The sequence below is a fragment of the Ciconia boyciana genome, chromosome 3 (genome assembly GCF_034638445.1).
Source record: "Ciconia boyciana chromosome 3, ASM3463844v1, whole genome shotgun sequence".
Lineage (NCBI taxonomy): Eukaryota > Metazoa > Chordata > Aves > Ciconiiformes > Ciconiidae > Ciconia > Ciconia boyciana.
The window spans coordinates 98,574,229-98,590,399 of record NC_132936.1 but is presented as its reverse complement, the minus strand read 5'-3'; the positions used below and the strand labels follow the sequence as shown (position 1 = coordinate 98,590,399).

At 39.2% G+C, this 16,171-nt stretch overlaps 1 protein-coding gene across 1 annotated transcript in view; it reads left to right on the top strand.

Moving 5' to 3' along the window:
- The window catches only part of PRKCE (protein kinase C epsilon), a 300,996-nt gene that overhangs the window by 89,199 nt on the left and 195,626 nt on the right, over positions 1-16,171 (top strand). The window contains exon 2 of the mRNA XM_072856761.1: positions 13,811-13,874. Within this exon, the coding sequence (XP_072712862.1) occupies positions 13,811-13,874 (64 nt within the window). The remainder of the gene's footprint in view (positions 1-13,810; positions 13,875-16,171) is intronic.

The window sequence follows — 16,171 nt, the reverse complement described above, 5'->3', positions numbered from 1 at the left end:
TTTGAAACAAACTTTGACAGGACAAAGTTTTGATTTTAGGGCTGTCCAAGGCAGAGATTTCTGCAAGCTGTGTGGGATAGCGCTTATGGAAACTGTAGGCCAACCAGAGATGGAGGAATGAGGAACAAGGGTATCCAAAACTGAGATGCATTCCTGAAGAAGCTTATCCTGCCTGCCTCCACGCTCATTACAGATGACAGATTCTTCATGACACTTCCCCCAGGTGTGAAATTATTCCTCCTTCTTCTGTAGGCTGCACATAGGAGGATTATGGGTGGTCAGCATTTTAAAAACTGGTTGGAAGTTGAGACAAAAAGTTTACTGAAGGCCAGACAGACTTGCTGCAAGACCTATCTCTTCTGTCTCTGTGTGGAATTAGAATTGCAAAGCCTCATGCTGTAAACCCCAAATGGAGATTTTTCTGTAAATCAAGTGGTAAGGTTCCATGGTTCCATGCTTTTTGGGAAGTGGTAGGTGCACCATAGCAGAAGGATGTGAGAGTTTATCAATAGGCTACAATGACTGATTACTCCTCGTCAATTTAGCAGTTCAAATAAAACTATTAATGTGGCAGCGTGCCTAAAACCCGCCAACTCTGACATAGATAATGGTAAAGAGGGGGTCTAATTGCATAAATGTGTTAAGGAGAGCCTGAACTTTTTAGAATTTGAACTCTAAATAAGACTAATTATAGGATGTGAAATAGGCACATGGAGGGTGAATTAAGTTTATTGCCCAGGGTAACCCAGCAGGTCAATAGCAGAGCTCACAGTAGGACTTCTGAAAGTATTCAAATTTTGGAGAAAATTCTTTATAGGGAGAAACTCTGAGCTCTCTGGTTTGCTTTATATAAAAGGAACGATGGGAGGTTACTTAATTTGGGTATGTAAAGTACCATTTAAAAAATAGAGTAACATTTAAAAAATAAAGGGCTTTTTAATCTGAGAAGGGTAAAACAAGAACTGAAGGCCAGCCAGATAGATTAAAATGAATAGCAAAGCACATACTTCTTTTCACATTAAAAGTGATAAACTAGTGAAACCAGTTAGCAAGGGATGTAGCAGATCCTTCATCCCTAGACATTTTCAGAAAAGACTGAAAGCGTTTTGTGGAAGACAGATGTTAGCTTTGCTCTGCTTGCTTGGCTTGATAGAAGAGTACGTAGGCAGCTTGCTATGCCCTCCATTACCAGAACTGGATGGTTCTTATACATTCAGAACTAAATTTTAAGATCTAAATGGACAGAAATTCTTCAGTTATCCTGAGTCCCGTTCCAGGAGCCCTGACTATTTGGCTGTACAAAATCTAACCTAAGCTCTTACAAAGAAATTATCCAAACCTGAATACTCTTGTATTAAAAAAAAAAAAAAGTTTGAATTATAATCAGTTTTTTAAAATAACAAAATCCAAATGCACATGTAAATGACTCTGCACTTTCTGTTTGATTATAGACTAAAAGAGGAATAACAAAATTGCTACAATACAATACAAGGCAGGCTAAGTGTCGGGGGAATTTTTGTTGACACCACTCCCCCCCCCCCCCTTTAAATCCAGGAAATACTGGAAAGCTTGCATGGATGTCTCAAAGAGTGAGATTTTAAAAAGGTTTACCCAGCATCTTTCATGTCAAACTTGTATCTAACATGTGAGAACTCCATATGTGATTTAGTTCAAAACACTGCAGTAAATGAAAATGAATGCTAAAGAAAAACGTCAGTTAGTGCAGCATACACTAGAACGTGTTTGTTCTTAGGGAATTTTGAAGATGTATCTATTCCTGGTGTGCCACTTCTGGCTGGTGGACTCCACTCTGCTGCCTAACTTTTCAGGAACAGTAATAATAGTAGTGGCTATTTTTGCCATTTCCTTTTCTGTAATCTCTGTATTCAAGATGTTACGTTCTGGTCTATCCGTTTTATGGAATATAAGTTGCCAGGCAGCATGTGTCAAGCTACTAAATTTTATTTTACTTGATCTTCCTTTTCACGTTTAAACATGGGTAGCACAGACTATAGCAGTTTTCTGTTTTGTTTTTCTTTTAACAAAGTGTTTTGTAGCTGACATCCGAGGAGTCTTAGAGTTGCTCTGGGTTTGTTATGGCTAAAGCTGCAGAGGAAGTCCAAATGAATCACAGATAATTGTAGTCCTCGGGATAGCCATTTTGTTAACAGAATTAACTTCATTAATCTTTCTAATCTGATAATTAAACAGAGGGTAAAACATCATCAGAGCAAGATAAAAACTATGTTTAAAAAAAAAAACCCAACACTATTAAATGGTATCTAAAGATCTCATTGTAGTACTTTCTAAAGGCAAAAAAAAAAATAGAACCAAAGAGAGAATGTTCCAATGATGTTTTCTTCTAGAAATAAAAAAGCTGGTTCCTCTGGCAATTTTTTAGAAAGGCACATAAGATAGCATTGGGGGCTACATTTTCTGTCAAATATTCGAGGGTTTTTTGCCAGTTCTGGGTATTTGTTCAAGACACTTAAAAAAATTAAATGTTTTAGTGCTATTTTCAAATTTACTTTTTTCAGGGATTGAATGAATGAACCTATCTAATTTGAGTAGCTTGGTGTGATTAAAACTGCCACATTTACTGGCAAAATGTTTATCTGATACAAGGTTTTCAGAAATGACCTTTTCCTTTAGGAAATGAGAATGATCTTGCTATTTAGATATCGGACTGAGACTTGAAAAGTGCATCCAGTTCCCAGTTATAGACATCCTTACTTAAAAGCCCACTGTGGAAAGGGTGGTGGACAGGGAAGTCGGGGGGCTCAGAGGGGTCGATGCAGATACAGTATCATCTTGCGTGTGCTCTGTGTTTGTGCTCGGTACGGCAAAGGACTAACGTATCCGCACGGCAGCCAATTTCTGTAAATACTGCTTGCAGTTGTGTGTGTCGTGTAGCGTGAAGGCAGAATGAAGTCCTTCATTCTCAACCAAGCAAGATTTAAAAAGATACTGTTTTTAAAAAAGCAAAGATACTTTTGCAAGTAACTTGTGTTTTATTTTCTTAATTCTGTTTTCTTCTTTCTTCTTTCAAATTCCTTTAAAACTGAACTTTTAGTACAACTTGAACAAAGTCTCTGAATTGGTGCAATTCTTGGCAGGCTGTAAGTAGAAGAGCTATTTCCAGGAAGGATACTTTTGTTTAAATACTTGGTGCCAATTCTGTTTTACTGTTGTGGTTTGTATATCATTCAGTGTTTGTTTATTGTAATGTCAATGTTTGTTGTAAAGCAGCTCAGGTTGCAGATACGTATGTGAAAGGACATACAGAATATTTGTGTAGAACATACTTTTTCCTTCCATCTTCATAACCCAGCAGAAGAATGTTTATTTGTAATTTTTGAAGCCTGTCTATTCATGCTTTCATCTTGGTGCTTGCTGAAGAATTATTTTTTTTTAAACTAGGAAATAAATGTTTTTTGTGGTATTTTTTACAACCTCCTGCCCTTTCTATAACCAAATTTAGATAATTCTATAAGGGGACTATTCCTTTTTTGCTTCTATTTCCAGTTTCTTTCCTAAAAAATAAAGGGGTATCTGAATGGGAAAGTAGGAGACACATTTTTTAAAAAGTGCATTAAAGTTACTAAAAATGATCAATTACAAGGATATTTAAACAGAGAGATCTTATTTTAAAAAATGACGAGCTTGCAGTTCCCTGGATGAATAATAAAACATCTTCAGTTACCATGTTTTTGGTGTCTTGATTTAAAAACTGTTCTAAACTTTTTTATTACTTTTAAAAAGCTTAGCCCTTATGTTAGGAAAAAAATGGTCTTTCAACATAGCAGGACAGCTGAAGTAGTAATGAGAAGCATTCTAAGATTTAAGAATGAGATGAAAAGTAGTAGTATGGCTCTGTTTCCAAAATAAAATTTATAATTTTTAGAGTAAATCTAGCATCGTTTTGTTCTTGAAATATTATTTCACTTCCTCTTGTTTGCTTGTGACAACTTCATGCCACTTCTGAGCCGTATATATATTTTTTGGCTCTATATGTTCTCATGATTGTCTCTCTTCCCAAGATACTTTGTTCTTCTCATTCACCTGTGGTTTTTAATTGAAGATATTTCGGTCTTTGTATTATGTTATTTCATCAGCTTTCTTAAGTTCTGCCTACCTGGATTAGTGTTCTTTGTTTCTTACGTGGTGGTGGCAGTCCGTAGAGCTGCTGCTCTTTGGACTACCTCAGAGCAGCTTGGCCATCCTGATAGAGTTCAGCCCTATGATGTTCTTCTTTGGCCTTGGGTGCCAAGGCACGACTTGAGACAAAAACTGAAGTCAGTGACTGCACTATATGTTTAAAGGTCTTTGTGGTGTTCAGCTGTGCTTGGACAGCTTGATTATTGGCTGAAATTTCGTGAAGGGTACACTTCAGTTAACTGTGAAGAAAAAGAGGGATTTTGTTGTGTTAAAAGACCAGTTTCGCACAAAGAGCTTGGGTGCTGGAGAATTTTCAGGCAAGTCTTGATGGCTTCTAGAGATGTTTCCTCAAATAAGATACTGTTCATTTTCTGCAAATTTGGGGGACAGAGCTTAGTAATTCATAGGCAGTTGCTGAGATCAAAGACTTTTCTGGGCACACCTCCAGGGCTATCTTAATTGTGTATTCTGTAGTTTCAGCCACTTTAGTTGGGGGGTGCAGGGGGAGGGAATCTCATTTGTATCTAAATTCAAATTGGCAAAAGAGACGAGTAAGAATTTACCAATCGGAGTTTTTCTTCTCTCTGCTGATGAACTCTGGTTTGCAGCTGATGCTGGTGTCAAACATCAACAAACTACTTAAAAGTTCCAGCGAGTGTCATCAAAGTACAGTTTGTCCATTTGCAGCATATTGAATCAAGCTGTTTCCTTCCTAATGGAGGTTTAATTTTTACCGTGAATACAAATGGGAGAACATTTAATGTGGTTGCCTGTCAGATAAGAAAGGCCTTTCTCCTTTCTTCCCAGGGAGCTGAACTGAACTCAAACTCATAAACAGTAGTTGTTTTAAATTTTTTTTTAATTGGAACGGAACCTCTGCTTAAATGCAAGTTTTGCTGCTAACTGGAACAAAGCCAGTACGGCTTTACTTACAACTCAACCTGAACTAGAACTAAAACAAAGTGGATTCAGTTCCTTGCTGCTTTCTTCTAACTGGCCAGCTGATGATTGTAAGTCCAGTAGGACCTCTCTTGAAAGCTGCTGAAAGGTGTTGCACAGTAGTGTTTGAAAGACTGAACATTAAAGCTCTTGTGGGAAGGGTCTGAGATCAGTGCTGAACTGTCTGCCCAGTTTGTGCTGACGTTTTTTGTAAGGTATATTTATTTTCTAATAGTTGGTCTGGGAAGCTCTTCCCTCTGAGGCAGCTGAGAGCTTTGCTCAAACCAGGGTGTCATTGATGTTTCTAGCTTTTGTTTTAAAATACAGTTGGTTAATAGGCAAGTTCCAGAACCTTTCTTTTTTACCGAGGACTAGAATAGGATTAACAGGTGAAAAACTGAAAGGCAGCTTCACATCATCTAACGATCACCATTTCCCAGCAGTTATTTATATCCTGCCTTTGGAGATTATTTTACCTTATTTAGGAAGGATTTGAATTTATGCCACCTCAGTCTTGGATCTTCCAGCTGTTAATCTCCCTGATTTTTGAGGTCTAAAAATCAGCACAGCTATTTCCTTTATTCTTGGTACGGTAATGTAATGTGGATATTTCCTACTATACACTGTCTTGAGTTTCCCAGAGTATACCTGGCAGGAGAACAGTGCAAGAAAGGAGCGTTTTGACCATAAAGAAAAGAAAAAGAGCATATGCTTTACAGGAAACAGGTAGTGTTGCTTTGATATTTTAATCTGTAAGACTTCACACAGTAAGTCTTAAGGGAAGTAAGATAAAACAGAAATTACTTAAGGAAATAAGGAAAAATGTATGCAGTGCACCAAAACTGTTGTATATGACCAGGAAAAGTACCAGCCCATCCGAAGGTCCTCTAGTTATCCATGTACTTACTGTTATACAGATAACTATTTCATGATGATTGTCCAAAGTGTTGCAAAGGTGTCTATTCGGATGAAATATTATTGCAATTTGGGAGAAACTCCAAATATCTGTGCAGTTAAATCATCACATTTGGGTGATTCCTGAAACTCAACAAATGTGCCAACTAGGAGTTTGGCTTATGTGTATGAGCAAGTGGTCATCTGAAATTGTACTGAAGTAAAATAATTTGACAGCATTTATCAGTTTCTAACATGTATTCACTGGCTAACCATGATGGACTTGCAGTCCTGATTCTCTGTTCAATGTTTTATTTCTAGGTGTATAGGTAACCCCCTCCCTTGTGGTTGCAGTTCTGTAGCATGGCATTAAAAAATGTCCATAAGCCAAGACAATAAATGTGTTTTAAATATTTTGTGACAGCTAATTATTTCCCTATGGTTTGGATAGTGCCACTGCACTAGTGTATTAAAGAATAGATTTTGAAAAGCTTTGTGATGAAATTACAGGTCAGATCTTACCACATGATGCCATTCCTTTATTCTTAAATCAAATAACCATCTGCTTGGGAAAGTGATTGTGCTCTGAAGAGTTTCTTTTCTTGCTTGAAATCCATTTAGCAGATGTTTCAAGTGAATGGCTTTATGCAGACTTTCGTGTTGTAGGGGGTTTTACTGTCCTTTCACTCAAGAAGTCTAGTTGAGCGTTGTTCAGCCAAACCCAGCTCTTAGGCATTGTACTTCACGTTATCTCTGGGCTTGTGTAGGCTCTTTGTACTTTATTTTCATTACTGTTACTAAAATAATGCAACCTCCATTTCTAGTGTGGTTACAGTTATAGTACAGTGAAAATGTGCTACGTAACTTTGGCTTATTCCCCTGCCTTCATAAGACTTACTAATAGAAGACATTTACATCATCAGAATAGCTGTACTGGGTTAAATAAACCAACAAAGCAGCACACACATTTGCCTGAAACTCGTACTCATACTGGTACGAGTCTCTATTGACCTGTTCATGTGCAGAATGTCCTGAATGGTTAGTCTAGGCAGCCTTGTCCCTTAAGGTTATTGACTTATTTTTCCACTCATGAAGAAATTTCTCTCTGACTGATTTATTTCCCTCTCTCATGAATTCTGATTGTCGGTGTTTAGAAACCCTAACCAGTTTGGGCATGTAACTGTTAAACACCTTAGTAAAATAGTTAATAGCTTGTGCCATACATACTGTCACCACCTGAAGCTTTCAAGAAAGTGAAGATAAGCTCTTCCTCCCTTTGGATCAGGGAGTCAGAAACCTGGTTTCATGCAGTGACCCTTCTGTGGTCATGCTGCTTGATGCCTTTGCAGCTGTTTGTACTGCTCTGCTGTCTTGTTTCATGTAAATATAGCCATCTGTCCAAGTTCACTTTCTGGACTCTACCAGAAAATGAACCATGAACCCCTAGTCCCAGTACAGTGGTCCATAAAAGTTGTTCTTCCTTGTATGACACTAAATGAGTACGTGGCTTCTGAGCATGGACATGTGCGTGCTTGTACACAAACACACGTGCATTTGTGTGTTGCCGTGCATTCAAAAATGTTCCTCCATTGGTGCCTGGGAGGCCTTAGGTACAGTAGATCGTGGAAGATCAAAGTCATATCATGTGTGATTCGGGACACTGCAACTGAATATTGGTATATGCTATATTAAGTAATGGAAGGATTCTTGTTTTAGAATTGATTTCCGAATACTGTGGTTATTTCAGCTGAATCTTATTTTTCCCTGGCTGCTTCTGTTCTGTATTATGTGTCTGGCACTGGAAAGTGTTTGATCTTTTCTGTAGGTCATGCAAGATGTTTGATGTCTTTTTGTTGACTTTTGAGCATGAGTAAATAAATGATAGAATCCCCTGTGGCCAAAATTTCTTAACTTTTATGTATATCATTGTGGTCAATTACAATGCGGCAAGCTGTGTTATATTTCTCTGTAATTATAATAATCAAATATGTAGCATTAATAATGAAAGGCAGATTTCTGAACTTTGTGGCAGTGCACTGGCTCTGAAAAGAACCTGCTTGCTTTGGCCAGAAGAGCAAGAGGCTGTGGGGGAAAAAAATCATGGAGGCAAACAAAGATTCTAGGGGAGTTTTCTCAACATGTATTCTAGGTAATTTCTTTAAAAGTCATGTTTACCTCATGTAATTAATGATGTAATGTGAAATCTGTTAATTTTCAGATAATTTTATTAAATACAATTTTCTCAGCTATTTTGCTGACCTTACAGAACCTATTGCAAAGCTATCCATTTTAGGTGAGCTTGCTAGGGATTCAGGCGTGAATGCTGGGGGAAGTTTGCAAATTCAGTCTTACCTCTACTTGTTGTTTTGGTCAAGTGTTTGCTTCTGTTCCAAGAATGATGGTGTTTTTGAAAGTTTTTAAATTACTTAGTCTGTAGTAATTTTGACTATATTGAAAAGTGTCACTATTAATGTTTTATTTTCTATTAAATAAGTTAAAATAGGTACTCTATTAGCTATTCAAATTGAAGCAGAAAAATCTTTTGGTTAAAGAACAAAAGACCAGCACAGACTCTTTCTCCAGTCATTCTCTATTAGATTACAACCATCCTTTCTTATGCATTTTCATGGAAATAATATTTTATCAAAATTGGAGAAGTAAATGCCCCTCAAAACAGCAGATGTAAGCCCCCCAGCCTTTGCAGATATCAGTTCTTTAAACACACAATCCCTTCCCTCCTCCTTTCAGCAAAGTTGTGTTTTCAAAGAGAAACTTTCTGTTGTGCTATGCTCAGTAACAGTTAATACATACTGATTTCTCAAGTCCTACGTGACTCAAATAACCATCTGCAGTGGCAGATCATGTGCTTGGAGGTTTATGCTTTAAGCTATCTAAATATCAGATAATCCTAGAACATCACAACAAGAGGTGCAAAGCAGGTTTTATGATTTAATTCTTTCTGTTGCTTATACAGTCCATTTAGGTTTATACTGTTGCCAAAATCCTAAACAGCTTTGTGGTCGAAGGGTTTTTGCTGTATTTCACATACTGTCTAGTTAACGAACATCAGAGAAAAGCTTACTCAACCTTTGTGTGGTTAGGAAGTTCAGTTATGGAAAATGCATTTGTCTAGTCATTGTTTATTTCAGATCTGAGATTTATGTCTGATTATCCTTAAATTTATCTCAAGAGACAAGCTGGCATTTGAGTACGGTGCACCTAATCTTAGGTGACATTCTTGTGTTGCAACATAGGTGGCTGATAGACTGTTATTATGATCAAATGAAAACCTATGGTAGTGGGGCACTGAGCCACTGAAGATAGCGGTTTATCACTTGTTTACAACAGGTCTCAGTTTGCTCCATAGGGTGTGCAAGATGGTCCAGTGGGCAATCTGGGCCTCCAGAGACCAGAGTTCAGTTCTTGTTTAACTGTAGACTTCTTGTACGACTTTCTGGCAAGTCATTTAGTCTAGTTTGTACCTTTGGGAGTATCTCTTTTTACAGATGGGGAACTGTCTCAGAAGGGTGTTGAAAATAAAATCCATTAATGACTGTGAAACTATATAAATGCCTTCAATATGCTGAAACTTGGCCATGGTTTCAACATGGGTTTTTTCCTCTGAAAGTATGTCTGGTTTTATGGATGGTTGCCTTTTGTTCCCTGAAACAGGCTACTAATACACTTTATTCATGCCTGGAGTTTTTCAAGATCTGTGCTGCTTTCCAGCAATCATTGGACTAATCTCAATACATTGCCACATGAGGATTATTTTAGCGATATAGAAGTTGTTTAAAGTACCTTTACAATTAATTTTGCTTGCACCTACTAAAGCTCTGTATTTTAACAAAAGTCACAGGAATAGCATGGGACAGTAACAGGATAAAACACTTTGGTGATCAAACATTTTGCTCAATGATAGTTGTTACATCTTTCGTTGCATGCGGAGAATGTGGTGTGTATGCGCGGGGCATATATTTTGCCATGTTTCTTGCTACAGCAAGGCTGCTCTGTATCAACTCCTCTGTCCCATCCGTAGTTTGCATCTTGCCTTGTTCCCTGTTGTCCTTTTGAACAGTCGTGTCTTTTTAGATATCTTCTCATAGCGTCTCTCTGCATGTATAAATGCTTGACTGCATTCAGAGAGGAGTATTTGTAGTCAAAGAGAAGGGTCAGAATCAGAACTGCCGTGATCAGACTATTTCTGTTGCATTCAAGGATGTGTCTTATATTCAGCTGAATTTGGCCAGTCATTCCGTTTCTGGTTACATATGTCTAAGGGCATTTCACATGTGATAACTTTCCGGGCATTTGGTGAAAAATTCATGGAAACTTTAGATTGTGCTGTATCCATCTTTTGTTACTTATTGATAAAATGACATCCCATAGTCTCCACCGTTTTCTAAGTGTAGTTTAATGTGCAGATTGAAGAAAAGGCATGTAGCTTATATCCTAGTAATGTGACTGTTTTGGAGGTATTTATACCGCTATGTTTCTAGGCATTAAGTTATAAATGTTTTATGCAAAATTAGAATCAGTCCTTTTCATTCCATACTTGCTTTGATATGTGAAAGACCTGAGATCAAAAGAAGGGTTCCTATCAGTTTAGGGGATTCTGCTTTTTTGGGGGTATTCTTTTTATATGTAAGGTCAGCTGAGCTGCTGGCTTCTGGCAAAAGTACTAATTCATGTGACTGATGAGACTGTCAGCATAGGTACTTGCTGAAATGAAATGTGAGTATTTTATAAATCTAAAATTAAGAATATGTCCATTTCATTCTCATTGGTATTAGAACATTTTAAGACTGGAACGTACTTTCTTTGCAAAAGAGACTCTCTTTTAGAAATACTTCGTTCTGCTTAGAGCATCAGCAAAAATTCTGAATCAAAATCAGTAAGCAGCATTGCTAATATTGTATATGAAAACAGTCCACTTGATGGGTAATGGAAACTTGGGTTCAGTGCTCCAGTCTTTTTCCTGAGTTGCTTCCAATGCTATGTGTACTTAAATGGGCAGAACAGAGATTTTTGTGATGGTGGTCACCAACTCCTCCAAGATGCCTGATTCTTCTGCAGGGATGGTGGTGGAGTTTTGTGTGTGTCTGTGCACACTGGGATTTGAACTGCATAAAGTATTTTCCTGAAATCTTAACCAAACAGTGTATAGCGCTGACACAAACAGAGCATTAGACATGCCTGTCTTTAATACAGCCATCTGTTGAGTGCTATAGCAGTTTTTCAAAAGCCTCCCTCAGCACAGACATCAAAGTCTATTCATGCACCTGTGCCTCTGATCTTCTAATTTTTTTTTTATTTAAAAACTGCAAGGGGAGAGGAGCAATATTTCAAGATCGGTAGTTTTATTTAAAAACAAACAAACAAAAACCCCCAAAACTCCCCCACAAAACTCATGCTGCCAGTTCAGAAATTGTTAAAAATGTCTTTACTTAATATTCAAGACTTTATTTATGGAAAAACACTCAACCACGCTTTCATTTTCCTCTCCTCTGAGTAACCCCTGGCCTTGCTAACACCTATTTCCTGCCTCGTCTATTTACAATACAGCTGCTGAGATCATTTTCTTGATCCGTTGGTCCAATGACATCAGCCAGACCTGTGAACTCCTCTACCAGCTTGCTCTTCAATGGCACAGAAGCGCTTTTATAGGAAGCTGGTTCGTGGAGGGAGGACCTTGTGTCACCCTGATGTATTCAGCAGCTGTGCCCCAAAAGAGGGAAACAGCAGAGGTGCCCCTCTTGTAAAGGTCCTCTCAGGTGATGAGAGAAACCTGGAGACAAAAACGGTGGCCCCATGGAGCTGAACGCAGACGGGCAAAGCCTGGCATAGCCCAGATGTTTTGGCATTTCCTTCCTTTCCTCATTTACTTGCTACTTTACAGATTGGTCTCCCAAGTTTTAGTGTGAATTGCTGATCTCCTGATTATCGTCTTATTCTGGCCTAGTGCCATACCCTGATGTCACTCGTGACTTAGGAGGCAGCTCAGTATCGTCCAGAGAGCTGACATTGGCGAAGCAAGGCCCACCTTCCCCTGTTGCGGCAGGGCAGCCTGGCACGGGAGGAGGAGGAGGGCCGCGGGGCGGTGGGAGGGGAGGTGGTCTGTTCCCAGCCACAAGCCCTGTGTGCAGTTGCCTCGGTGTAGCAGAGGTGTCAGGTAAGTTCTGGGGTTTCTGCCCTTGGAGAGCAGGGCTTGGCTGGACGCCGGTGGTGAGGCACGCTCCCTTCTTTTCACCCTGTGTCCGTTTGCTCTGGCACCAACAAGGAGCTGTAGTCCTGCCGCTTTTTCACTTGGGGGAAGAAGGTGGTTTTTGGGGCACATCTCCTTTTCCCATTTTCTCACCTGCCCCGTGTACCCTGGTTTGGTACATGGCAGGCCTGATTTCATCACATCCTGTGTGGGTGTCAGGGCCCAGGGGGCACCAGCAGGCCCCAATGTCCCTGACCGGCCCCTGGGCCTCCCCCCACCCTGCCCACAGCCCAGCACAGTGTCAGCCCCTGGGGTCGTCAGCCTCTGCCCCAGCAGTGCCACAGGAGGGCTGGTCTCCAGCACCCCACAGCCCTGCCCTGCCCTGCCCGGCCATGGACCCTGCCGAGCCAGGCCTACCTGCGGGCCCACATCCCAGCCTGGGCCTGGGCCTGGGCCTGGCCTGTCCCCATCCCCAGGGAGGTGCCTAATGCCCAGGGCTGGGGCTGCCCTGTTGCCTCCCCGACTGCCTGCTCCTGGCTGGAGCAATGGGACACAGGACAGGCCCCGGCAGACAAGGCCCTTTGAGGCACCCTCGCAGCAGGCATGCAATTTTATGTGTGCTTTACTTACTAAAATAGAATGAAAATTCAGTATTAATGTACACCACATCCATTCACTCAGTCTCTGAAATCGTGTGACAACTGCTATGTGACAGGATGAGCTATCGATTACATAGTGTTTTAGTTAGAGTTTAATTTTTGAGAGATGGTTGGCTGCAAAAATTGTCTGTGATGTGTGGGGCACCATTAAGATACTCAAATCCAGTAGTATTTAGAGTTGCTGATGAAATGTGTGGTAAAATACAGGAGGATTTGTAATGAGCGCTTCATTGCAGTACCTAAACATACAGGAGCTTATTCCTATAGCCCATGAAATCTTGAAGTACAGCAGCATGATACTGAGCACCTCTATTTCATGCTGAGTGAAAGTGATCTCCGCAAGAGCAAAGGTTCCTTAAAATCTATCAGAATGGTGCAGAAATAAACAGATTTTGTATTTCAGAAAAAGGATAAAGCATGTTTTTCTTTCTCCCAGTGGGCATACAAAGGGAGTATTATAAATGCGTGTTAACTGGCCGTACGAGCCGTATGTCTTCATTTCCCCTATTCTGTGACCAGAGCTGATCTGTCTCACTGGGATCTGAATAGGTCACAGTGTTGTTTTTCACATTTGCATAGCTGGGCTTAGTATAAATTACAGTAAAAAAGTTATTCGATACTACCACTTTTTAACTTTCTCCCTTGTCTCCTTGGAAATAGTGGTGCAAATGTATGGCAAAACAGTGCTGTAAATATTTGATTTGTAAAATTCACTGTGTTCAAGCTTTCCAAGTGCTAAGCACACACACACTTCTTTTTTACTTCAGTGAAGGTGCAGGGTCCTCAACACCTCTTTGCAAAAGGAGGCTCTGTTGGTAGTGAACTGTACACCTGCCTATGTATCGTGCCTGCACCTTGGCTTCACGAGTTTTGGAAACTTCTTGTTTCCTGCGTGTGCAGTCACTTGCTTTGGGAGCCATTCTAAGTTTTCTTCTAATTCTCTTCTTGATTGCAGATTGACTTGGAGCCAGAAGGGAGAGTGTATGTCATCATAGACCTTTCAGGATCATCAGGTGAAGGTAGGGACTTTCAATATTTTATCTTATTCTTTCATGAATGCAATCTTCCAAGGGCCTCTGCAATGGAAGTATTAGAGAAGGTGCTGTGCCAATATCCTCTTAAATCTGTATAAGCTCAAGTTAAAGTGAACACATTTTGAAGTATCTGCCTGTGAGCTAATGAGCAGTTGCAGTTCATCTTACTCTGTTAATCACTGATGGCAACAATACCAGCTAAAAGGACAGTAATGAAATGGAAATAGTTTAGTGGTATTAATTTCCAGAAGAAACTTCCAAATTCTTATTTTTGGAAGAATGCTAAGCATTATGTAGCTAGAAATGATAAGATGTCAAAGGTGGGGGGGAAGAGTTTATTTGCCTTTTAAATTATTCTAATATTTGGTATTTTTCCACTAAATGTTTTCTTTTTCAAGTAAAGTAATGACCAAAACATTGTAATGATAAGAGGTGTTTTCATTTTTATGACACAGCAGTTACATGTTGGGGAAAAAAAAACAAAGAAAGATGGAAGAGAAATATTTATTCAATTCTCAAGATTCTTTCTGCTGTTAAGTGGGAACAGAATCAGGTGGTATATGGTGGGAATAAGAGAATTTATGAAGAAGCAAATCTGTGTATCTTAGTCATGCTCTCGATGACAGCCTGACCTGCTGAAATGGCCTAGATGGCTTGTTTGGGTTTGATTATTTTAAATGATGTCTGCTGATCAGCTTTCCCCAGTAGCTCATAGAGCTCAGCTGAACAAGGTTATTGTTGGTTCACAGTACATAAAGAAGATTCACATAAACCCTGACAGGACCTGAAACAGAAAATGAAATTATTTTGGCTGGCACAGTTGAGAAACAGTGGAAGAACGCGTTTGTATTTCTGTTCTTTGTAATGAATTGCTGTGCTCTCACCCATTACTAATAGTAGCTTGCAAAAACAAGTATTGCTTTAAATCCTGAATTTTAAAAACAAAGCAAACTATTATTTAAACTTCATCTTATAGCCACAGTTTGTAGCTATGTAAGGTGGTCTGCATTTTTTTCTTCCTGCATATTGAAGAAAATACCAGTTTAATAGTAGTTTCCACATATCTTGCTAATTGGCATGCCAATGATGGAACTAAAATGTGGTTAAAGGCATTGGTGTGGTTCTGTCATAGGGCTGGGAGATGTTCTTCCAACCTTCCAGTGATAGTTAATTGATACTCAGACAAGCATAGTGTTACTATTCCATCGCAGGATGCATTCAGGTGTGTCAGACTGTCAAAGGGCAGGATGAACGGTGTTATGTTGTTCTTCAAAAGTTCTTTAAAACTCTCTAACCTTTTATACAGGAAAAGAAAAAATGGCTATGGTAATGTCTCCTGTATTATGTGGTGCATTGCTCTTTGACACTTGAAAGGGGCTTGGAAAGAAATTTGCAGAACTAGAATTTGTGTCGCCACATTAGCGTTGAAGGGGAGCACTCAAATGGAAACAGGCCACTGAGGGAAAACAGCTTATGAAATGCTATCTTATGGGAAGCCCCTGGGAAGACCAAGAGGCTTTAGTTACGGTGAATTTGGTAGAACCCTGGAGAAGTTGGTGTGCTTACAAAATGCAATAGAACTTGTATAGTTTTAAATCTTTCCCATACAATTAAATAACTGTGGAAAAGTGTTGTGTAGAAGTATTGCAAAATTCTCTAGGAAAGTTACAGTTTTCCTCACAAGGAAAATTGGACTAGGTTTGTACAACAGTTCGTAATTTGTTTTTATTGTGTTTTGCTAGTGATCTTATGAAATCCTATTTTTAGACTGCTTCATTAGTGCTGAGGCCTAGCTAATTTTGGATGAGCCTCCTCTCACTTCAGCTGTCTTTAGGAAGCACCTAGTTTAACATAACAACTGTATGCATCCTTCTGTAGTGAACAGAAACTCTTAACCCACACAGAAAGTAACTTATTCTACATGTTTCAAAAATGCCTATTTAATTTGATCTATGTATATATACATATATAAATATGTATGTAAATAGAATACATCTGATATGTATTTTATGCATTTCAATGGGGCAGTTCACTGTAGTTGATCTGTATTCATTGACTATGACAGGAACGTAAGATTAAGGTTAGACTAAATGCGTGACTTTTGAGTGGCTAGGGTTGGTTGAGGTGATTGCTACTCTTGACCTAATTTGTTAACCAGGATCTTGTTTTTTGAAGATTTGAACTTCATTGTGAATAACAACAGAGTACATAGCATTCTTTTCATGCTGCACAAATGGGTATCACTATTTCACCTCGGATTCTGGAGGGGAAAAAATTGGCAA